We start from the raw sequence: 23,941 nt of genomic DNA, 5'->3' as shown, positions 1-23,941 counted from the left end.
CCACACTGTCACTGAATACTTCTATCACGAAATGAAAGAAAACCCAGAATTTTATCTAGATTTGGATTTTCAAATTGATGATTTTAAAGATGAATGATGATGAAGTGAACAACACAGTGAGGTAGTTGGAGGTAAATAATGGGGGAACAATGCCGATGATTATGATGAAAATTCAACTTGCCTGACGATCACAAGTAAAGTCATGTACATGCCGATTCGCTACCAACTCATGCAGCTGCTGCTACAGGTGGTAGCTATACGTACACCGCGCGGGCCCAATTTAATCCATGAAAATGAATAACCACATCCAGAGAGAGTCTATCATAAGAAGGAAAATAATGATATAACTGTACTTACAAACAAGTGAATAATCCGAATTAACCTGAAAGCAAATCAACTCAACGAATAGCAGCAGACGATATGCACCGACGATAAACTTCATGTGGCTGGGATTCCTGGGATAGATTGTCACTCGTTCTGTTAGATGTAATTTGTAACTCATTAATTTGACAAAATTACGAAACTCGGGGAATTATTTATATATAAAAAAAATATAGTAACATCTCTTATTATTTTTGTATTACGATAAAACCTCTTGAAGGAAAACGTTGAGATAAACTAAAATTACTTTTAAATCCCCCCCCAACATGCGTAGCTTGTATGTCATTGCAAACAAACCATCGCAAACATGCACGTATTCCTTCCTTGCTGATTGAGAGCTGTGCAACACGTGCATAGATCTATTCTCTCAGTCTCAGCCAAGGCGAGCAAACAATACGGCATGTGTTGTTGTGATGGTTTGTTTACGATCACATAATGCTACATTGTACGCATGATGGGATGATCTTTTACATCTAATTTTAATTTACCTCAACGTTTTCCTTCAAAACAGGTTTTATCGTAATTCAAAAAATGATAAGAGATGTTACTATATTTTTATATAGAATAATAATTCCCCGAGTTTCATAATTTTGTCAAATTAATGAGATAGTTTATCGTCAGTGCATATGCCATATCGTCTGGTACTATTCGTTGAGTTGATTTGCCTTCAGGTTCGGATTATTCACTTGTTTGTAAGTACAGTTATATCATTTTCCTTCTTATGATAGACTGTCTGGATGTGGTTATTCATGTTCAGCATGAATTCAATTTGGCCCGCGCGGTGTAGCTAGCACTTCCAGCAGCATGAATGGGTAGCGAATCGGTATGTACATGACTTTACTTGTGATTGTGTTGCAAGTTGAATTTTCATCATCATCATCATCGGCGTAATTCCCCCAATTTACCTCCAACTACGTCACTGTGTTATTTCACTTCATCATCATTCTCTTCATCTCAAAATCATCAATTTGAAAATCCAAATCTAGATAAAATTCTGGGTTTTCTTTCGATCATTTCGGGATCGAAGTATTCAGTGACAATGTGGAGAAAATGTACCCTTGCAACAGGTTTTGCATGCAAGTGGAGCTTCACGTGGGAGAGCCAATCACGCCTCTCGTACAGACAGTGACGTCATAAAAAATCCCCAATTTCGCGGACGTAATTCTGCGTGTTTGAAGCATTAAGAGAGAGAACTTTAAACTATCAATTAACTGAGTTTCATCCGTCTCCATGATAAATGATGTACACCATCGTGTTCTCCTTATTTTCTCCTTTATTGTGATACATGATTCTCCAGTTTTACGATTTTCAATATATTTCTACTTTAAAATAAAGATAATGTCTTTACAATAGTGATTTTATGTATACTGAAAAGTGACACAAGTTGGGGTACCATAGCTTGTGTATAACACAGAATCACTCATGTAATTTTCAAAGTATCATCCATGCAGGTGTACAATTTTTTGGGTGAATGGTCTTCGGCTCAATAAGGGAAGAATGCATATTTTGCTTATTGCATGAAAAAAGTAAAGAATGTCATATTTGAGGTTCAAGTTAATTGTAAGAATACTGATAACAAGGTTTTGGACAAATGCAAGCCTTTGTAGAAAAATCCAAATAAGTTTCAAATTGTAGCCAGTCGTTCAATTGCAGTGATGATTAAATTGAATTTTTTTTTTGTCAATTTGATTTTTTTATGTGTACTTTTTAGATAATAACTTGTGTTATACATGTATATATTATATTCATGTTCTACATCTCTTTGTAAAGGTGGAGGGCTCCGTTGTAAAGCAGTTTTTACAACTGAACCAAATTACCCTCTCCCTTATTTTATCATGAATAAAACATGAACTAAATGAATAAATAAATAAATAGATAGATAAATGAATGAATGAAAAAAAGTAAATAAATAAATAGATTTTAGTATTCACACGATGATACGAGAATGTTGCACAGAAAAAAAAATGTTCCATTACTCAATATTCTCATAATGTGAGTAGGCCTATGTTGCAAATATCGGGTCACAGAACATCATAAGTTGTGCAATGGCCTTTAGACAACAGATTACACCTTTGGAGCATTGTGGCCCAGTGGATTAGTCTCCAGACTTTGAAACAGAGGGTCGTGGGTTCGAATCCCAGCCAGGGCGTAATTTCCTTCAGCAAGAAATTGATCCACAATGTGCTGCACTCAACCCAGGTGAGGTAAATGGGTACCTGGCAGGAATTTATTCCTTGAAACGCAGCGCATGTAACAGCTGCACTGCTAAAGCCAGGGTAATTATGCTGCATATACTGTAAAGCGCTTAGAGACTTCTGACAAAGTAAGTATTAAGCGCTATATAAGCAACTATAATTATTAGTATTATTTTATTTTCAAACAGGAAATAGGACAGACAGGGACCATTCGAGATATTACGAGTAACCAGGACATCAAGGTCTGGTATCAAGATAGAAACAGAATGTGGATATTCCATCCAGCTGCTTTGACAAAGGTATAGATAGTTAGGATGATGATGATGGTGGTGATGGTGATGTTGATGATGATGGTGACGGTGATGGTGATGATGATGACGATGATGGTGATGATGATGATGATAATGGTGATGATGACGATGGTGATGATGGTGATGATGGTGATGATGGTGATGATGATGATGATGATGATGATGATGGTGATGATGGTGATGATGGTGATGATGATGATGATGATGATGGTGCTGATGATGATGACGATGATGATAGTTAGTGATGATGATATGATAATGATGATGGTGATGATGATGATGATGATGATATGATAATGATGATGATGATGGTGATGATGATGATAATGATGATGATGTTGATGATGATGATGATATGATAATGATTATAATGATGATGATGATGAAGATAATGATGATGGAGATGGTGATTACAATAATAATGAAGAGGCCAGAGATGATGATGGTCATCATCATCATCATCATTAGGATGATGTTGATGATGATTGTGATAAGCATGATAGTAGTAGTCATGGTAGTGATAATGGAGAAGAAAAAGAAGTTAGATGAGGAGTAAGAAAAGAGAAAGAAAAAGAGAAAAGTAGAAGTCAATCATCAATTAAGTATAAGTACACAAAATGCACACTCTTGAATTAATTTCTAATATTTTTACATTCAGGTTCATCGTAGACCTTCGAGTTTGGTGGAAGTTGATGAATCTGGCGACTTTCGGATTGAGGTCGATAAAAGTGGACAGCGACGTCCTGCTCCAAAGGATAGCATCCCCAGTCAAAGAAGAAACGGTGGATCATCAGGTATGGTGTTAGAATCTGGCCATCCTCCTATGGTCCATTGCCATTTGGTCAACTCTCACTTCGTCTACTTTCCATTTGGGCTAATCCCACAAGGTCTAAGCCAACGAACGTAGAGGGCAGCAACACTTTGCGGTATTGCTTTTAGGAAGGTCCACTCAATATGCACAATTTAAAAGCAACACTGCCGTGTGTTGCTGCCCTCTACGTTCGTTAGTCTAAGGTTTGTTCATCCGCAACCAGTTCGCCAACTAATCATTTTGGTCTAATTGCCATGTATCCATTTTTTTACCATTTTTATAATTTCCAGTTAGGCTGGACACATTCCATCTCATAGCGACTTGGTCGAACACCTCTTACTCTATAAGATTAGATTAACTGATTATAAACCACAATTTTCATTTAACAAGTGCAAAATATAAAAGAGACAAAGTGGATGTTAGACTGTCTGGGCATTAGCCTAAAGGATAGTTAGACCAAGGGATGTCGAGAACAAATGGTAATTGGACCAAATTGGTAGTATGTCACATATTAGGTTTAGCTATGATGGTGTTAGACGATCTGAGAATTAGACCATCATATACCAAGTGGATATAAACCCTTCAACATATATCAATCTACTGTTCTTGCAAATCTTAACCCAATGCTTACTGGAACCGGATTTTCCTTATGCAAAGCCTGTGGGAATTACAGAATTTGGTAGCCAGCAGGGTAAGATAGCCCTCTCAGTGTAGGACTGTCACAATAATCTCGTAATTCAAAGCTTTAACCGCTTGATTATGGAAAGACACCTCTTTCGTCGCTACTGAAACCGAGTCTTGTAAAACTTCCATTGGCAATGAATCAATCTTCATTGCCTGATTCATCAGAGAGGAATGTAAAGCTGTCATTCTTGTAGCTCTAATTCACAAGCAGACAAAGTACTGTAACAAATTTTTTGTTCCAATAGAGGGAAATCAAGAAGCATCATGTCCAGATAGCGCATGGTAGCAGTTCCACAATATAGTTAACCATTTTGTCTGACTTCATACTTAGCTCACTACGTGAACATATCAAACCATGATAATTTGACGGCATTACAACTTTTGATATGAAGTAAGGAACATCGACAAACGTTATTAATGGAATTTCCCATGTAATATATATTACAGATGCACGGTTGACTCAGATTTGTAATTGATATGAAATTCTGTATGAAACGTAAATGTCACTTGGGTGATAAACTGCAATATTGTCCTTTCTTTTTATTTTGTGCTTGGTGGACAGATTCCTCCAAGTTCACTGGCCAGAGGAGTAATGTCAAGATCCATGAGGTCAGTATGCGGGTTGGTCTGGAGAAGAGTAAGGACCAATCTGAGGACATAGCCATTGCTGCAGCTCAAGGCAACGAAAAGGATGTCCGAGAGATCCTCAGAGGCCATCCAGAATGGGTATGCCTTAGACTCCTTTTAATTGCTCGTTGGTGAAAGTGAGAGTTGGATAGGGTGAGTAGAGTAAGGACCAGTTTGAGGTCATAGCGATTGCTGCAGCACAAGGCAACAAAAGGAATGTCTGAGAGATTCTCAGAGGGCATCCAGAATGGGTAAGATTAAGATACCTGTTAATTTCTTATTGGTGAAGGTGAGCCCTGAATAGGGAGTGGAGTATAGATCAGTCTGAATAATCACTCCTCTGTTTTATATGTTTCTGTTACAGTAACTCCTGTAGGAGCTCGGTAGGACAATTTTCTGATGCAAAATGGCTAGCTGATATATACAGTTGCCTAGGAAACATTTTAGGAAGCATTTTACGTCTAAGTTAATCAGTCACAGTGGCTGACCTGAGGGATGACGGAAATTGCTTTCAGGTTTTTTTTTGTGAAAGTGGGGACAGTGGCCAAGCAGGGATTCAAACCAACAATCTCGTGGTCATGAGTCAAATGCTCTAACCTCGACACCACACAAACACAACTTCAAACACACAAACAATCATATGATGCATATGATATTTATCCATTACGTATAATATTTGTTAATTGTAGATCAAATAGATAATAATGAATTATGTTATATTAGAATAAATGGACATTAGACCAAGGGTGAATTAGACCAAATGGAAATTAGACCAAGTGACGATTAGCCCAACTGGGCATTAGACCGATCGGCGATTAGACCAGGGTGACCAGACGTCACATATTTCCCGGGATCGTCCCGTATTTTTCTCCCGGCGTCCCGACAGACCCTTCCGGGGATGCATATTTGTCCCATATTTCAGAATATTGAACAAAATGTAGTCAATACATTTAAATGTAACAAATTTTCATCTAATAACCAACAGATGATGAAGCAAAGAGAACAATAACATCGTCTTTCCATGCAGGTTAATTCAACGTGTGATGACAAGAGCCCTCTACAGTTGGCAGTGTATGGAGGTTTCTTGGACGTTGCCAAGCTGTTAATAGCAGCCGGAGCTGATCTAGATGCTACTGATGATGATGGAGACACGGCTCTGATGTTTGCTGTATATGGGTATGTTTCTTCTCTTATTAATTATAGAAGAAAGGAGTTGATATGCTTTGTTAGAGATGCCAGGCCTCCCAATTTCATTTTAGGGCTTTCGAAAAAGTCCCCAAAGTTGCTCTTACTATAGCCACCTTAATCCTCCTGAAAACATTTTCAAAGAAAAAAAATGTAAAAATGCATATTTCACATATTTATGTATTCATGTGAACATAGTGGGAAATGTTTTATTTCTTTGAAATCTCAACTATAATAAAAAAAAAAGGTTCATATTGTAACAGAGAGCATCTAGCGATATATTTATATATATTTATTTGGAAAATCCAATGTTAATTTGTTTTCAATTTAATCAGCCCCGAAATAAGGAAACTATTTAAAGAGAAATAGAAATGACAGCATGGATGGCGAGCCGGAATCGGCACACTGCGTATGTAATTGTGGTTTAGTTCTTTTTGGACCCATCGAGGTCAAGAAACAAAAGTCATGTTTGGATACTTAAATAACTGGCCTGGGATGATTTGGGTTTCCCATGGTTTGTTACAAGGGTTTGTTTTCTCCAACGATGGCTTTGCCTTATTCATGAAGTAAGCTTATGATACTGCCACTCAATGATGGAAATAAACAATTTTTGTGGTTTAAAACAGACAATACACATCTTATAACTTAAATTCCTCTAGAATTTATAGACCACTTATTTTCCATAGACAACTGGTTTGCAAAGTATGTAAGTATGACATATTGCAAACTTTTTACTTCCTGATAGTCTTTCTTCACCACTTTGGACATATAAATCAATTTAAATCTTTGACACACTGAGAAAACAAATTTCAAACCCTCATTGTTTTTATCTGATAGATGTTCAGATATTATAGATGTGTCTGTTTATTTAGTTTATTTGCTTTACTGTATTTTCTATATCTTTAGACAAACTTTCTAGTAAATGTAATTCTTACCTCCCTTCTCTCTGTTCTTAGTATATTTTTTTCAATTTCATTTCTTTAAAGTCTATGGTCATCCTGACACAATTTTTTTTATTGTAAAACAAGTAGAAAAAATAATTAGAAATATTGCGAAAGGTTTGAGAAAAATCCATCAAAGAATAAAAAAGTTATTGGAATTTCAATTATGTGATTTGTGATGTCATTTGCAAGCAGGTTTACTACATATCATATGAATTCAAATTATTCAAATTAATTCAAAGAAAATTGAAAATAGTTTTTACTTTTAATATATCAATAAATAAATTCATTTTACACCTACATGTATTCTTGTAAAGAGAACAAAATAAAATCATCACGAATCGTTAAACAATTGAAATTTATACATTTCATATCACATAACATTTAAGACGTCACAAATCCAAAATTTGAAATTCTAGAAATTTTCTTAATCTTTAATGGATTTTCCTCAAACCTTCGCCAATACTTATGATTTTTTTTCTGCTATTTTTACAACAAAAACTTTTCTTCAGGGTGAACTTCCCCTTTAATGCACCATGAGCATCTACTCCTGATGGACAATAATGTACTTCCAAATTTGATCAATGACATCCTAATTTTGTCACCTGGACCCCATCTGTGGAAGAGCCGTGGTGTAGTGGTTCCGACTCTCGCCTTGTAAACAGAGGGTCGTGTGTTCGAATCCCACCGCGGTCTAGCGTCCTTTGGCAAGGCGTTAATCCACACTTTGCCACTCTCGACCCAGGTGCTAAATGGGTACCCGGTAGGATGCGAAAGATATTGTATGTTTGATTTTGCCAGCGCCATAATGAGGCTGCAATGAATGCAAGGAATGCTCCCCAGGGAGTGGAAATTGTGCACTTTTCGTGCGGGATTGAAATGAATCCAATGACCGGGGTAATAATATGCTGTAACGCGCTTTGGGCCATTCTGGGAAAAGCGCTTTATAAAAATTGGCTATTATTATTATTATTAATGTACAACAAATGTTCATATTTGTTATCATCATTATTGTTATTTTTATCTTTTCAGTAACCATCCAGAGATCGTCAAGTTTCTTCTTCAGAAAGAAGCAAATGTGAACATTGTAAACAATGAGAGACGCTCAGCCCTACACCAGGCGGTTACAAGAAACTACATAGAATGTATTAAAATCCTCTTGGAGTACAATATCAATTTGAATATACAGGTATGTTTTTTAACTGTCCTATAACGTTAAAAAAAGTGACATGGTACATTCTGTCATTCCCATCGGTGTTGAGTCCTGATAAAATTATATCGCAGTTTCAAATTACATTGCCAATAGTTGTCAACGGTATGAACTTCAAAATTCTAAGAATATGTATAATTTTCTTTATTATCAATATTTTTGAAATTCACTCTAATACTTTTTCTAATTTTCTGATTCAATACATAATAATATATTCCCTGTTCTTGTTATTTCACGTCATGAATAGACCAAGTACAAAATAATTCCTGGAATAATTGAAATGAAAACATTTTCATTAGAATGGGCCAACTCAGCTTTAAAGAATTATCTGAATTGCAAATAAAGGGAACAGGTCAAATTGTTCCTGGTCTTGGGTCTTGACTTATATCGTTTTGATTTCCTTCGACTAAAAATTGTTGATAAATGATAAATATTGTTGGGAAGTAGGAAATGCCAAAGGGTGGTTACCTTCCATAGCTGCATTTGCCATGAAGATATAAAAATACCTGGGGGGAGGGGGATGATTTTCTGCATTACGATCTGTGCAAATGCATCCCGAATCAAAACAGTTTGTTAGCTTCAAAGTTTTATAAATGTATTCCTTAAAGAAGCAGTGTTTTTAAAATACCTAATAATAGCGATATTCTGCTTTTATGTGAAAGCGTTTTACAGATAAATTATTGCCCTAGTCATTGGACTCTTGCTTTAGAGCATTCATCAGCATTGGGTTATGATTTTGTAAATCACGCAGGATAACTTTGGTGATACAGCCGTTCACGATGCCATCAGCGGTCAAAGCAAGTCAGTTCTATCTCTTCTCTTGACCAGAGGGGGCATAAATTTCAGACTGAGTAACAAGCGAGAGTTTAACGCTCTTCAATGGGCCGCCATGAAAGGGAATATCAAGTGAGTTTGTTTGAAAGTAGGAAAGAGTTGGTTTCAGAAAGACAGGTTGGGACATAGCGAATTTTTGATACCATCCTCTTTCTTTCCTTCATTACCAATTGATTTTCTGGGCCCCGTCTTACAAAGAGTTACGATTGATCCAATCAATCATAACTCTACGGAAATCCATCAATGTCATAATTTTTTCTACAGGTAATTTACACAATGTCCTTAGTAAACAAAGAGAACAGTGAATTTTCAAGAAAACATTGAATGCATGATTATACATCATAGTTAGAAAATATTTTTAACAAAGATGCATAAGAGATGTTGACATTGCTGGCTTTCCATAGTTGTGATTGATTGGATCAATCACCACTCTTTGTAATACAGGGCCCTGTTCTTGCATTCTATATGCAGTTGGGGTAGGGTTTTTCATTTTATTCCCAGTTTCATTCTTGATGAAATGAATGATAAGTGTGCTGTTGTTTTGATAATGATATCATTGTTGAGGATGATAGTGATGTTGATGGTAATAATGATTGCCATTGTGATGATGATACATGTAGTTGATAAGATAATGGTGATGTATGATGATAATGATGTTGATATTAGTTGGCATGATGACTGTGATGATAATGATTGTGATAATGATGTTGGTGATGTTAATGACTGTGATCATGGTGATGATGGTAATGATAATGATGATAAAAATGATGGTGTTGTTGGTAATGATGATGAAGATGGTAAAGAGGATGACGATGATGATGGTGTTGTTGGTGATGATGATGAAGATGATAGTGATGATGATGATGATGATGACGATGATGACGTTAAGGCGATGTTGATGCTGATGTAAACAAAGATAATGAGTAAGAAATCATCTTTGATTTTTTTTTTAATTACAGTGCCGTCACAATGATTTTAACCATAGAGAAAGAACTGGCAGGTATTCGTAACGTCGATGGACAAACTGCCCTTCACATTGCCGCAAGAAATAATTTTGAGGATATAGTGAGGATATTGATAGTCCAGGTTTGTATTCAGATGGAATTTTTGCCTGTTCTTTCTGTTTGCGTCTGCTTGATTGACTGGCAGAGGGTTTGATTTTCAGATAGTCGAACACTATCCAAGGGGTCCATGATTTACTAGCTTCACAGTGGACCTCCCCGTTTCCAACATTGATATCTTATTTTCAGCTAGAAATATTTTATGATCCATTTAATTCGTATTACAATTTTGTTTTTGCTTTGATTGTTTATTATAATTGTATTTCTATGGATATTTTACTGTTCTATTGGAGATGAGAAAAAAAAATCAAACTGAAACTGAAACCATTATGGTTAAACCCAGTTGGTAAAATAAGTTAATATGGATTTATATCATTTTCAAAAAATCACTCAGATTGATCACTATTCAAATATATTTCCTGCAGATATCACTACAACTCATCTTTTCATATAACTTTCATGTATTAGAATGGAAATGTTGTTAATCTAAAATGTTTTATAAAAAAAAATTATATTGCGTAAACCTAAACTTCTCTTGTACTCAAATGACCACTTTTTCCAATAATTTTGGTGGTATATGTTTGGTATTCTGATAATAACTTGGGTATAACCCGAGACTAAACAAGCATTTTCCTCTAGGTTTAATCTAAATTCTTCAATATTCATGGCAAAAGTAATTAACCAGATAATTTATTGTATCTCATTCTATACCCCCTTTACCATGTTCTCATTTTACAACGCAATCAATTTTGGACAACTCTTTGTCATAGCATTGATATAATTTTTACTTGGTGAATGAGTTGACAACTGGCACTACATAGCAGTGTGGTCTGTTGAAACTTGGAATCGATTACAAGTCAAATTGAGTTTGCCAAGTCAATCATAATCCTTGCAATTAATTGTCAATTTGCAATTGATGGTCTGCTTCTTGCATCAACAAGTATAGATTGATTTGCTTTTGTTAAAATCACTTAAGTTTGCAATTGATTCCAAATATTTTCTTTCAACACCCCTTAGTGAACTTATGACCATTTCACACATGAATCTGGAATCATCATTGTAATGAAAATTGCATTTCGTCTTTAGAATCATCGGACCTTTCACACGCTCAAAAACTGTGATTTGAATTCAAATTACCGAGCGAAGGTGGTATGTGTCCTTGGTGACTTGTTGATCTAAGCACTGCATCGCAAATGCAAACTACGATGAGTGCATGACAATTGTATTATCAAAGGAAGTGCTTGAAAAGTCACATACGCTCCACCCCCAAAAAGATGTTTTTGGAGGTCAAGCCTTTCACACGCAAAATTCGTCCTGTAATTTGAGTGAAACTTAACTGGAATTCACCACCAGAGTAGGCTTTGAATTAGTGATTGTGATTTGCGATTCTAATTATCTTCTAGTTTCGTTTCACACGTGCTAAAAATTTGTCATTAGCCTTATTTTTCAGTAGAATCATTCAAATAAGGATTATTTTACTGTGTGAAAGGGCGACCAGTATAATCAAATTATGGTTATAATACTAGAATCCCATCCGTTTTCTCCACCCAGGGAGAGTGTAGTGTAGACGAATATACTGTGGACAAACAAACTCCTCTCCTATTGGCTGTGGGGGCGGGTCACGTGGAGACCGTCGAGGTGCTTCTGAAGCTGTGGGCTGACGTCAACTTACCTGATGCCGACGGAGACACCAGCTTGCACGTCGCCCTCTTGAGGCAGGTCATATTCCAGGATGTCACCGAAACGTTACTCATACAAAAGGTCAGTGAACCTGTTTAGGAGAAAATGGAGTAGACTTAAAATGTGAATTTTTTGCTTTGATATCTTAAAATCAGCAACAAATTGGGCATGTACAATATCATCTATATTTCAATCAAAGTTAACATTTATGATTTTGTCAATTAGTTTTAATCATGTATATCTACTTCAACCTTCTCTCTGGTCATTATCATTTTTTTTCTACTCAGTAAAAAGAAACTGATAATTATTGCCAAGTTGACCAATGTTATGTGGTCAAATAAAGCTTATTTTGTTTTTGTCAGTGAGCAATCCCTATAAAATTTTGTTGTTTTTGTCTTTGTTCATTATGAAACACTAGCTTACATGTATTAATGCCAACCCCTGTATGTGTAATTTTTCTTAAAGGTCAAGTCTACCCCAGCAAAATGTTGATTTGAATGAATAGAGAAAATCATACTAGCATAACACTGAAAATTTTATCAAAATTGGATGTAAACTAAGAAAGTTATGACATTTTAAAGTTTCGCTTATTTTTCACAAAACAGTGATATGCACAACTCAGTGACATGCAAATGAGTCAGTAGATGATGTCCATCACTCACTATTTCTTTTGTTTTTTTTGTTTGAATTATACAATTTTTCATTTTTTACATATTTGACTGTAGAGACCAACTTTACTAAATCATATAGTATTAAACAATGCCAATTCCACATGTTCAGGGAGTAATTAATCAGTTTCACATGACAATGAGGAGATAATTAGAATATTTCTTATAATAGAATACAAAGGAAATAGTGAGTGGATGATGTCATCACTCTCCTCATTTGCATACCAACCAGGATAACTGTTTTGTGAAATTAAGCGAAACTTTAAAATGTCATAACTTTCTTATTTTACTATTATTTTTTTTATTATTATTATTATTATTTATTCGGCAAATAAAATTCGAAAATACATTTCAGTGTAAACAATACAAAATAAGAAATACCAACCATTGGAACGCCAGGGACAGAAAAAGTTAACTTAATTACTGTGGCATAAAGCCTCCTGTCCCAATTTCAATGGTTGATTTACAATATATTTATATTAAGAACTTAACAATAAAATACTCATAATTGTAAAGGGGTGTATAGCATGCGATTAATGAAATATATCAATGAATTTAGTTACTTGTAACTGAAAATGAGTGGAAATGACGGGAAAGGGAAATTAAGCTGAATGAAGTTGACCAAGATAAAGGAAAGGAGAGAGTGGGAGAGAGAGAGAGGGGGGGGGGGTGATAATGAAAGGAAAAGGTGACACAGGCAAAGGAATTGTGAACGTACCCAAAATGATAATACTTAAAATAAGACTAACTTCTAAGGAACACTAGACTAGACTAAACACTAAACAATTTCTATGGTATTGAACACTTAACAACTTGCTTAAATCGGGCGCTGGCGGAGGTAACGCCCAAGCGCTGCAAGCCATCTCGATAAGGAAGTCTCGACCACCCCCGTGCGCAAGGACTCGGGGAGCTCATCCCAATAACGGGGAAATGCATTGATTGCCGAACCATGCATCCGCTGAGTCCGCGCACGGAGGTGGACGAACCTCACCTCACCAGTTCGGCGAGTATTTACCGAAATGGCACGCCCAACAGTAGTACATTCAATTAAACGGAACAATGACTTAACAACATAAGAGATAAGGCAATATTTACGGCGAGAATGTAGACATTGCCAATTTAAGAGCTGTAGTCGGTCATCATAGCACATTTGTTGGCGCCTTTGTTTTAATGCAATTCTGGTAGCTCGACGCTGTATTGATTCAATTTTATTTATCAAAAGTTGTGTGTGCAGATGCCAGACTGGCTGACCGTATTCTAGTATTGGAACTACGAGGGATTTATAAATAGAAAATATTGTGTGGGGTGCTAGTGATTTGGTAACCGAAAAAACAAAGCCTAGCATTCGATTTGCTTTACGATAGATATATTCGACGTGGTTGTGCCACGTCAACTTGTTATTCAAAACGACACCTAGATATTTGAATTCCGACACTGGTTCGATTATAGTATCGTTAAGGGTATAAGTGGGAATACCAGGATTCCTAGCGCAAGTAATGCGCATTACCTTTGTCTTTTTTTCGTTTATTCGCATTTTATTAATTGCACACCATTCAATGACTTTGTCCAGATCATGTTGGAGAATTTGAATATCGTGGTTATTCGAGATGGGTCTATATATAAGTGTATCATCTGCGAAGAGTACAATTGGTGATATAGTTTGAGTGAGGATGTCGTCAATAAATAGATTAAATAGGGTCGGTCCCAGCACACTTCCTTGTGGGACACCTGATAAAACAGGGAACCAAGATGATACTGCACCTCTATGAATGACCCTTTGCTCCCTATTGCATAAGAAAGACCTTATCCATTGCCATAATGATCCTGAAATGAAATACCTTGAATTTAGCTTTTGTAGTAAAACATCATGAGGCATAAGGTCAAAGGCCTTTTGGAAATCGAGAAATATCGCATCAATCTTTGGGGGGGATGGTACATCAAGGATACATAACCAATGGTTTGTGATATTTAGCAGTTGGGTGACGCACGATTTACCTTTAACAAAGCCATGTTGGTTTGGGTTTAGTAAACAATTTTCTGATATGTGTTGTTGGATTTCATTCGTTATTACTTTCTCCATGACTTTACATACTACGGACGTCAATGCAATCGGTCTATAATTACAAGGTAAGGAGGTATTTCCAGATTTGTGTATTGGGGAAACATTAGCCTGCTTCCAAGACTTTGGTAATTGACCAAGAGACAAAGAATGGTTAAATAACTTGCACAGAACAGGGGAAATCGAATTCGAGCACATTTTCAAGAGGTTCGGAGTAATATTATCCGGACCGGGTGATTTATCATTATGAAGGGTTTGTATCACTTTAGAAACATCGCATGTAGAAATGTTGACATTCTGTAAATATGGTACAAAAGCATCGACATCTGATATTGGTTCAGGAATATCATTACAAGTACTACCTGGGGTGAACATAGTACTGAAATAATTAGCAAACACCTGTGCTATCTTGCTTGGTTCATGCTCAGGTATTCCATTGTTATCTATTGAGAGGGGAGCACGATTTTTTCTCTTACTACGCACAAATGCAAAAAACCTTTTCCTATTGTCATCTTTGTCTGATAGCAATTCATTTAAATATGAGTAGTATGACTTGTTTATCAACACTTTCACTTGATTACGTAAGTCCCTATACGCGTGCCAACTGTCGTTGGTATTTATCTCTTTGGCTATCTTAAACACTGAACTGATTTCTGTAATCATTTTTGCAATTTAAGGTCATCTTTAGGTCAAATCCAAGATGGCCGCCATATGCAATCTTGAAATCTTACTGATCATTTTCTTAATGTTAGGCGTTATCCAGGGACTTAAACGGTTATTACGGCTTCTTTTTCGGGGGATACAATCACGAATCGCCGCATCAAAAATATCCATAAAGCCGTCCCAAGAATCGTCAATATTATCAGCATCCATAAATAAGTCCCAAGGGGCATAATGTAAAATGTTATTTAAATGGTCTGTATCAGCCTTCTTATACTGTAGATAGTCACGCAAAATCTGTTTGGGTGGAGGCAACTTTTTCAACTTGACCTTAAAACAGATTGCATGATGATCGCTGGTTACTGGGTTTGCTTGAGTACACACATCCAGTACTAAGTGTGGACGATTAGTAAATAGAAGATCTATTATTGTTCCTACGCGGGGGTTTTCGGGTGATCGCCGGGTGACGTCATCGATCATCTGATACAGGTCCATGGATGACGTAATGCGTTCCAGATGTTGAACGGTTGGAAGATGCTGATTGGCCCAATTGACGTTGAAGTCTCCGGTAAAGATGACGCCGTGGTAGTCTGCTGAGGCAACTTGTAAATCATCAACGGCTGTCTGGAGATGATCCCAAAACTCTGCTGGGGCATTAGGAGGGCGATAAACAACACAAAGGAGCCATTTAACATGAAAACGTGATGTAATATCAACACACAACATCTCGATGTTATCCTTTTCTAGATCCGGTTTTCTCCTCGGAGAGAGCTCTGGTATAATAGCAGCCAAAACTCCCCCACCCCTTCCACTGGGTCGATCGCGTCGAAAAATTTGGTATGCATCAAATCCTGTCATTACGGTGTCGTGTTCTGTTAGCCATGTTTCAGTGATATTTATTATATCATATGATCTTGATAGGAGGAAAGGTTCTATTTCTTCCATCTTATTTCGAAGACTTCTTGCATTAAATGTGATACCAGAAACTTGTTTCAATGTTTGTCTATTATGTGTTTCATGATTTGGGGGACCTGGGTTAGGTTGAATGTCGCCATGAGATAAAATATGAATGTTAAAGTTTGCGGTAGAGTTGCTATAGTAACGGATGGGACAATGTAGGTAACATATCTGGTGACGAGTATGACATACTGAATGTCGTGAGACCGAGTTAGAGAGTAAAGTTCCTGCAACAGAGACGAGTAGTAAAAAGTATAGCGGCGCCATGGTGACCAACATATTACGTAGCTGTGCCGTTTATTATGCAAATGTAAAAATGTGAAGAATGTAAGGTAACGTTCGTTGGTACATGGGGCTGTATACACTGTAATAGGCTACGAAGACGAAAATCAACACTGACTGCACATGAAAACGTTCTAAAAATCTCACGAAGTTTATTAAAAAAACTCACATGTAGTTCAAAAATGAAGTCTATAGGTGAAAAATGAGATGATGTCCAAAGATGAAAACCCAAACCAATCCAGGTACCACATAAAATCATGAAAATAGAAGGAGCTCTCTCTCTCTCCAACTGCTACCACACGAACAAAAAAAAAAAAAAAAAAAAAAAAAAAAAAAATCATTTATTTAATGCTCTAGATATCATGATCTTGACTTCGGCAGTTAATGAAGTAAAATAATAATGGAGAAAAATTAAGGTCGAAGATACAAAAAAAGTTATTTCGTAGAATTGTCTTTCAGAGGTTTTTCTCTTATTTTTCTTTATTTTAGATCAAAGACAGGATTCTTGATCAGTCCGTGGCGACATCTGGCCTTGCTTTGGCCTGTCTTCTCGTTGAATACAGAGCAGATCTGGGTCACGTGAACAACAAAGGTCAAACTCCCCTTGACATAGTCCCAGATACCAAGATTCATGCGGTGCTCAAGAGCTTTGTCACAGATAGAGGGTGGGTCAGAGAAGTATCAGAGTAGATCTTTCTTTATCATGAAAATAAGGATTATTGTAAATCAATCATATGACATGCACTTCCAGGAAGGGCTTATTTCTGATGGTGAATTCAGCAAGTCAGCCTTTTTTCATTGAGAAATGTGCACCCTTTTCTTTCTGTAAGCAAATAATTTTTTGGTTTATGAAGATGAGAATTTCAGCTTCAGGAAGATATGTGCATCCAAATCATGTCGGAACAGATGATTTATCCCATCACTGTCACTGATGAAATTGTTTAGCTTACCATGCATATAGAGTAAATGGGAAGTCATGTTACATCACAGAGTTGCCAATTTGTTTTTTGAGATATCAGATCATCAAACATTCATGAATTCATGACATAGCTGATTTGTTTTCTGCTTTGTAAGCATGTGTTGGTTTCATTTTTCCTAAATTTCTGATTTATTCAAAGGAGTCCTGGTCAGCAAACTGCCACAGTCTTTCCTGCTTCTGCCCCGCCTCGTCATCCAAAAGATGGCACGGGTGGTCTGCAGAGAGGAAATGAAACACAGCGAGAGCGAGAACAACGAGAAAAAATTGAGTATTATGAACGTCAGCATAGATTAAGCCTAGGTGAGGAGGGTCAAGATAACCGGCTTGTTGATACGGGGACCAGTGGACTGAGAGAGAATCTGGATCGGGGCTCTGGAGTTGTGGATCACCAGGAACTCCTACAGAAGGGTGATGATGGTGAAGCAAGGGGGAGGCAGGACCACGTCCAGATGCAGCGGGATAAAGAGAGGCAGTTCCGTCTTGCTCCATCCTGGAGTATGCCTGGGAGTGAAGATGTTGGTAAATCTACCGTTGCTCCGGAACATCGTCCAAGCGATGAGGTTGGTAGTGAGATTCCAGTACATATTGTTAAGCAGCAAATGGAGGAGATGCAGATTTTGGGGGATCTTGACGCTGACCGACATCGCAAGGATAACCGAGGACAAACACCAGAGCATATCCTCAAACAAGAGAAACAGCTTTTGGCCATTCATGAAGCACTTCCTGACCCTAACAGAGTATCTCCAGGGCACTATCATGCTCCTATTCGCATCCCAGAACAGGTTATAGATCACATCGAAATGCAAGCGAGAAAAGAATGTCAGTTTGAAGCCATAGCACAGGCTCCTTCCCGAGTAGGTCAAGACAGACCAATCCATCGTCCCACCCCACGTCTTGACCTAACTCCTCAACGATCACCACGTCAGGATCCATCCTCGGATGCCTCGCCTTCACCCCTACCATACCGGTCTACCCCTACTCCAACCACCATGACTCCCAATCTAGAACAATGTCTGCTGCGCTGTGGTAACATCGCCGATGGTCAGTTCAAACCTTGTGACCACACCATCGTCTGTGAGAACTGCGCCAAGTGCTTCCAGCTATGCCCTGAGGCCGGGTGCAGGGTAAGCAAATATATCGCTAAAATGTCAAATCTACAAAAGATAGGGACAGTGATTTTCTTTGTACCAGTAACTCAAAACGGAAAATCGGTTATGGTTCTTTACTTTTCTTGTGAAATTCATTGAGAATACATTTGCCAAGTAGAAGTGTTTTTTCTTTTTGCTGGACATTTTCTATGACAAAACACAATGTCCTTTTAGATCAAGCCGGAAATGGTATCAGAGGTTTTCAGAAATGGGAAAAAAATTATACAGTGCGTATCAAAAAAAAGTTTACACTTTGAAAAAGCCCTGGGAATTAAAAAATTTACAACAGGTGGGTAATTCTTTCACATATAATCTTGGGTTTGGGTCTCATCTATCCAATGAAAGTAAAAGTTTTGACAGAATGTTACACTTGAGTGAGCACTGTCCATTTTTGTAAAGCTCGCAGAAATGCTCGTTTTCACGCTGTGTCAAGGGGAAAGGGCGAAATTAAACTTACCCTGCAAAACATTTCTCGTACAATTCCCATTGCACGTTTTGTCAATTGTAATGAATTGATACATTCAAATATTTTGTATCAATTTTGCCACCCAAATTTAAATTTCAACACTTCGTAAGCACAACCTTTCCCCTTTTTGTGCCAGCTGGATCTGAGGATGTAACGAAATCTGAACAAAAGTTTTCACTAAGTTTTTATCATTTAAAGTGGGTTTGCATTTCATTTTTCATGTAATACTTGTTTCTCCATACTTTTCAAAGCTTGACAATGATTAACAAAATGAAAATCAAGCCTAAGCCATTTCATGTAAATCAAAGCTCGGTGTAAAGCAAATATCATCACGATGGCCTCGGTGTGTGGGGGAGTGGGGTGGGGCGCAGTGCACTCTTCGAAGTGTTTTGGGCAAGGAAGCAAATTAAAAAGGGTAAAAGATATCTTCAACTCAATTTTATTGGCTAAATTCCATGTGTTCTTCATGATTAAGGTCTATTTTTATTCGTATAACTATTTCAAAGTTCTGCGAAAATCATTTATCACTAATTTTTCAAAAGTAAGTGGTGTTCACTCAAGCGGAAATATTTTTAGACAGTTACTTCGTAATTTGTTTAAATGGATCTGTACCAATATTAAAATGTGGGAAAATCTTCAAGATATTACAAATGTATGATTTTACAGACATTGACTCAGGATTTTTTTCTAAGTGTAAATTTTTTTTTGATACGCACTGTATTTTGTCTAAACGGAAAAGTCACAGTCCCTAAAATGGATAGATTTTATTTTCATTTCATACGGTATTACCTCTAAAGTGAATGTGATATGTATTCCCCGAATAACATCATATTGCCTGATGCTAACCCAAAAGTGATATATAAACACAATAACAGAAAATAATCAAATTATTTGAAATAAATATATTTTTGATCGACAGTGATCACCTCTAGGTAGGGTAAACCCTAAACAAGTAAAATCATTTAATTCTCTAATAAATAACTTGCACATCTTTTGAAAGAGCTATTGTAGTGATGGAGTTGTGTTTATTTATCCAAGGCCCCAAAATACAAAGATCTGCAATGGATTGAAAATACGAAATATCTATTCTGCATCAGTAGTAAGTAGAATTAGTACTGCATTTGGTGGACAATATTGCGATTTAGTTCAAATTTTTGTTTAAACTATGATAATGACATTATTTGGGGCTAACCTCAACTAGCATCATTGCTATTGTGTTAGCTCCAATTACCAAATGTTTTGCTATACTTGATGTACAATTCCATGGTTGTACCTGACAGGTATATTTGGTAATAAATTCAATTTAAAAAAATATTCTTATTGGCCTGTATTCTGACAGCAAATTTAACTTAAACTCAGGTTTAAAGGCATGGTTTAAGTATGGATAGCCAATTGTTACATAAATCACTAACAGTAGAGATATCATACTTCAGCTCATTTGGCTTTCAAATTATTCATAGTTGTCTAGGAAGTATAGATAAATGATTGTCTTCACCATCAATGAATCAGGAAAGAGCACAGTAAACATAGCATACAACTTAATACAAAAAGTTGATACTTTTGGCTATCCATACTTAAACAACAACTTTAAACCCTAGTTTAAGTTAAACCCGACTTCAGAATACTGGCCATTGGGTCTTGAGAAGGGTCTGAACTACAGTAACTGCACATTTAATGATTGTCTCATTAGGCAATTGCCCCATAGAGATCATTTGCAAATTTTGTGTTACAGAGACCTCATGGCTGCATAGAAACCTATTCATTTATACTTTATTTTTAAATGATAGATTTTGTAAATTATGGAATGTGCAACTATGGGCATCTAAAACCGCAAATAACTTGATTCTGAGTCCTTTTTATTTCCTGTTGCGAATGCCCTTCCTTTGGTTTATTTACTCTGCACATTCTCTCTCTTATCTTTAATCTAAATTAGCAAAAAGTGGAGTCTGTTTTGAAGCTGAGTCGGCTATTTCCAGTGTATTCCAACGCTGATCCTGGTATGGGCCAACAAACACCGAAAACTGGAGGTAAATGTTTTTTATTTGACATGTATTTTTTTATCCAAAGCATCCCTTCCTAGACCTCCACATCCCTTCTGACCCTCCCAAACTGATTAATGTACAATTATCAGACCCATTACTGCTCTTAAATTGTAGCTGAGTAATCTTAGACTCCACCTTGCCCTCTATCTCTTGGTCTACTGAGATTTTCGTCCGAAATGTCTTCCCCTTTTCAAGGCGAATCACAGAGGATTATTCCCCAAACTGGGTATTCACCCAGTAAGCAGAAGGGGTGTAGTAGTTGTCTCAAGGGCTAATTGTTCTTGGGGGAAGGTAGTCTCGGGATGGCCATTGCCTTTAAGGTGCCCTGGAGTTTTTCTAAAATCCATCATGAAAGTGTCATTTTAGGGATGATAGTTGTTGGGGGGTAAATATTTTGAGGGGTGGAAGTCGTATAGAGGGTTTATTTTCTTGGGATAATTGTCAAGTCTCGATTGTCCTGGTGCCCATGATAATTATCCCAAGAGGATGGCTTTTCAGGGGGTACATGCATGTAAACAGGTTGTAATGTCCAGAGAGTATATCTAAAAATCCAAACTGAAATTTTCATTTTTGGGAGGATAGTTGTCGGGGGTAAATATTTTGAGGGGTGGAAGTCACATACAGGATCTATTTTCTTGGGATGGTTGTCCAGTGTAAATTGTCATGGTGCCCATGATGATTACCCCAAGAGGATTGCTGTCCAGGGTGTATTAACACAGGGTGTAATATAAAGAGAGTATTTCTTAAAACCGTCATGAAATTGTCATTTCGGGGATGATAGTTACCAGGTTTAGGTATCTTGAGGGATGGTAATCATATAGAGAGTTTATTTTCTTGAGGTGATTGTCCTGATGCTAATTGTCTTTGTTGGACAAATAGTTGTCAGGGTTACATATCTGGAAGGATGGTAGTTGTCTAAACATACAAAAATTCTTCGGGTGATTGTCTAAGGGGTAGTTTTCCTTGGGACAACTGTTTCTGTTTGTGGTAACTCCCGTAGGAACTCGGCAGGACAGCACTTTCTGCTGGTAAACGCCAAGCTGGTATATAACCAATTACCTTGGAAACATTTTACGTCTAGGTAAATCAGTCATAGTGGCTGACGTAATAGATGACAGATATCACTCTTGGGCCTTTTTATCAAAGTGGAGACAATGGCAGAGTTGGGATTCGAACTCACAACCTTGTGATTATGAGTCCAATGCTCTAACCACTGGACCACACGACTGTCCGGGTGCCCCGGATACTTATCCCAAGTAGACTGGTGCCCAAGGGTTACTTATACATGTGAAGTTGCCTTCAGGGCTGTGAATTATTATTGTTTGGGGTTTTGATTGTGATCAGCTGTAAAAACCCACAATATGGCAATATACCGATAATTATGAAACATTCTCAAGTCAATGTTCACATCCTACTTTTTAAGCTATCAAGACTAACAGATTTGAAAATGAGGAATAAAATATTGACTAGAAATGACTTTCTTTGACTCTTTCCCTGAGACCTTTATGAGTTGGATTATTAGGGTAATGCCTAAAGGATGTGTTTTTAGAGCATTTCAAGGCAGATTTTTAAAAAAATATTATGAAACACTTCAATCTTTCAATTGTTTACAGTATTGTGATCTAGGCAGAATGTTACAAACCCTCTATTTCCTCTATTCATTGGAGTTTAATGTCATGATATTCCAATATTATCCCATAGACTAGTCTCTGGGACTTTGAAACAGAGGGTCGTGGGTTCGATTCCCAGTTACGTTGGAATATCCTGCACTCTACCCAGGTGAGGTTAATGATTACCAGGAGGAAGTAATTCCTCAAAGAGCTACGAGCACCAGAATCGGTGAACTAGCTTAGCCTTGGTAATACAAGAGCACCTTGAGCAAACCAAAATGTAGATTTGTGTGCTATACAAAAGCCCTAAATTTTTTGTTATTATGTTGATGATCATATCATGCAGCCCTAGTTCTGTAGTCTTGAGTGTGAGCACCATTCAATGCCTGTATACTCCCATTTTTATCTACAGCATTTGCTGCAAAGGGCGCAACGGGAGATCATCCATCGGGGGCAAGGAGAAAGATCTTTGAGCCAGACAGCGAGCTGACCAAGTCAATTCTCATCCAGAAGAACCTGAAGTTGGAGGATGAGGTGCTGTGTCCAGTCTGTATTGATCAGAGAAGGGAATTTGTCTTCTTGTGTGGACATTCTCTTTGTGAAAGTTGCTCCGAATCCATTGATGATTGTCCATTTTGTAGACGGCCCATCACAAAGAAAATTAAGATGTATTGAGGGACTGTTGCTCTGCGATTAGTATCTTATACAATGTCCTTACTTGGTGTTTTTTTTTATGATTATCTTCCATATTGTGCTCACTGATTTCACACTCACTCACTGGTCAATAATTGTTCCAGGTTTTCTAGTTTACTTTGATGGTAAATATAGACATTGACATTATTCATGAAATGTGGGCCCCTATTTCATAAAGACTTACCATTATGGTAACTACTGCAGAAACCCTGGTGTTATACAATACTGCATCATCAACTACTACGTCATCTATGACGATGCAGCTTGTAGCCTCGAAGTGAAAAGTTACCCAAAACAAGTAAAATTTCACAATGGAGATAAAAAAAGTAAGTTTTCTCAAATCATGATATGGATTGGCTGCTGAGCCCTGTTGCCACGGCGATTACCATAGTTGTCAGTCTTTGTGAAATGAGGCCCTGGTCGAGACTAGTTAATGAAACACTGCAGTGCATTCCAA

General features: G+C 37.1%; 1 protein-coding gene across 2 annotated transcripts in view; it reads left to right on the top strand.

The window, feature by feature from the left end:
- The window catches only part of LOC121427727 (E3 ubiquitin-protein ligase MIB2-like), a 31,249-nt gene extending 7,693 nt beyond the window's left edge, over nucleotides 1-23,556 (top strand). For both annotated transcript variants that reach the window (XM_041624265.1, XM_041624264.1), the window contains exons 7-18: nucleotides 2,765-2,875; nucleotides 3,546-3,681; nucleotides 4,945-5,108; nucleotides 6,037-6,185; nucleotides 8,168-8,324; nucleotides 9,097-9,251; nucleotides 10,139-10,265; nucleotides 11,792-12,001; nucleotides 17,036-17,211; nucleotides 17,665-18,649; nucleotides 21,073-21,166; nucleotides 23,204-23,556. In XM_041624265.1, the coding sequence (XP_041480199.1) occupies nucleotides 2,765-2,875; nucleotides 3,546-3,681; nucleotides 4,945-5,108; nucleotides 6,037-6,185; nucleotides 8,168-8,324; nucleotides 9,097-9,251; nucleotides 10,139-10,265; nucleotides 11,792-12,001; nucleotides 17,036-17,211; nucleotides 17,665-18,649; nucleotides 21,073-21,166; nucleotides 23,204-23,466 (2,727 nt within the window). In that variant the 3' untranslated portion in view covers nucleotides 23,467-23,556. The remainder of the gene's footprint in view (nucleotides 1-2,764; nucleotides 2,876-3,545; nucleotides 3,682-4,944; nucleotides 5,109-6,036; nucleotides 6,186-8,167; nucleotides 8,325-9,096; nucleotides 9,252-10,138; nucleotides 10,266-11,791; nucleotides 12,002-17,035; nucleotides 17,212-17,664; nucleotides 18,650-21,072; nucleotides 21,167-23,203) is intronic.
- The last annotated feature ends 385 nt before the right edge of the window (nucleotides 23,557-23,941 follow it).

This window comes from Lytechinus variegatus, chromosome 14 (assembly GCF_018143015.1).
Source record: "Lytechinus variegatus isolate NC3 chromosome 14, Lvar_3.0, whole genome shotgun sequence".
Classification (NCBI taxonomy): Eukaryota; Metazoa; Echinodermata; class Echinoidea; order Temnopleuroida; family Toxopneustidae; genus Lytechinus; species Lytechinus variegatus.
The sequence above is the reverse complement of the archived record's forward strand: the minus strand, read 5'-3'. Positions and strand labels throughout refer to the sequence as shown.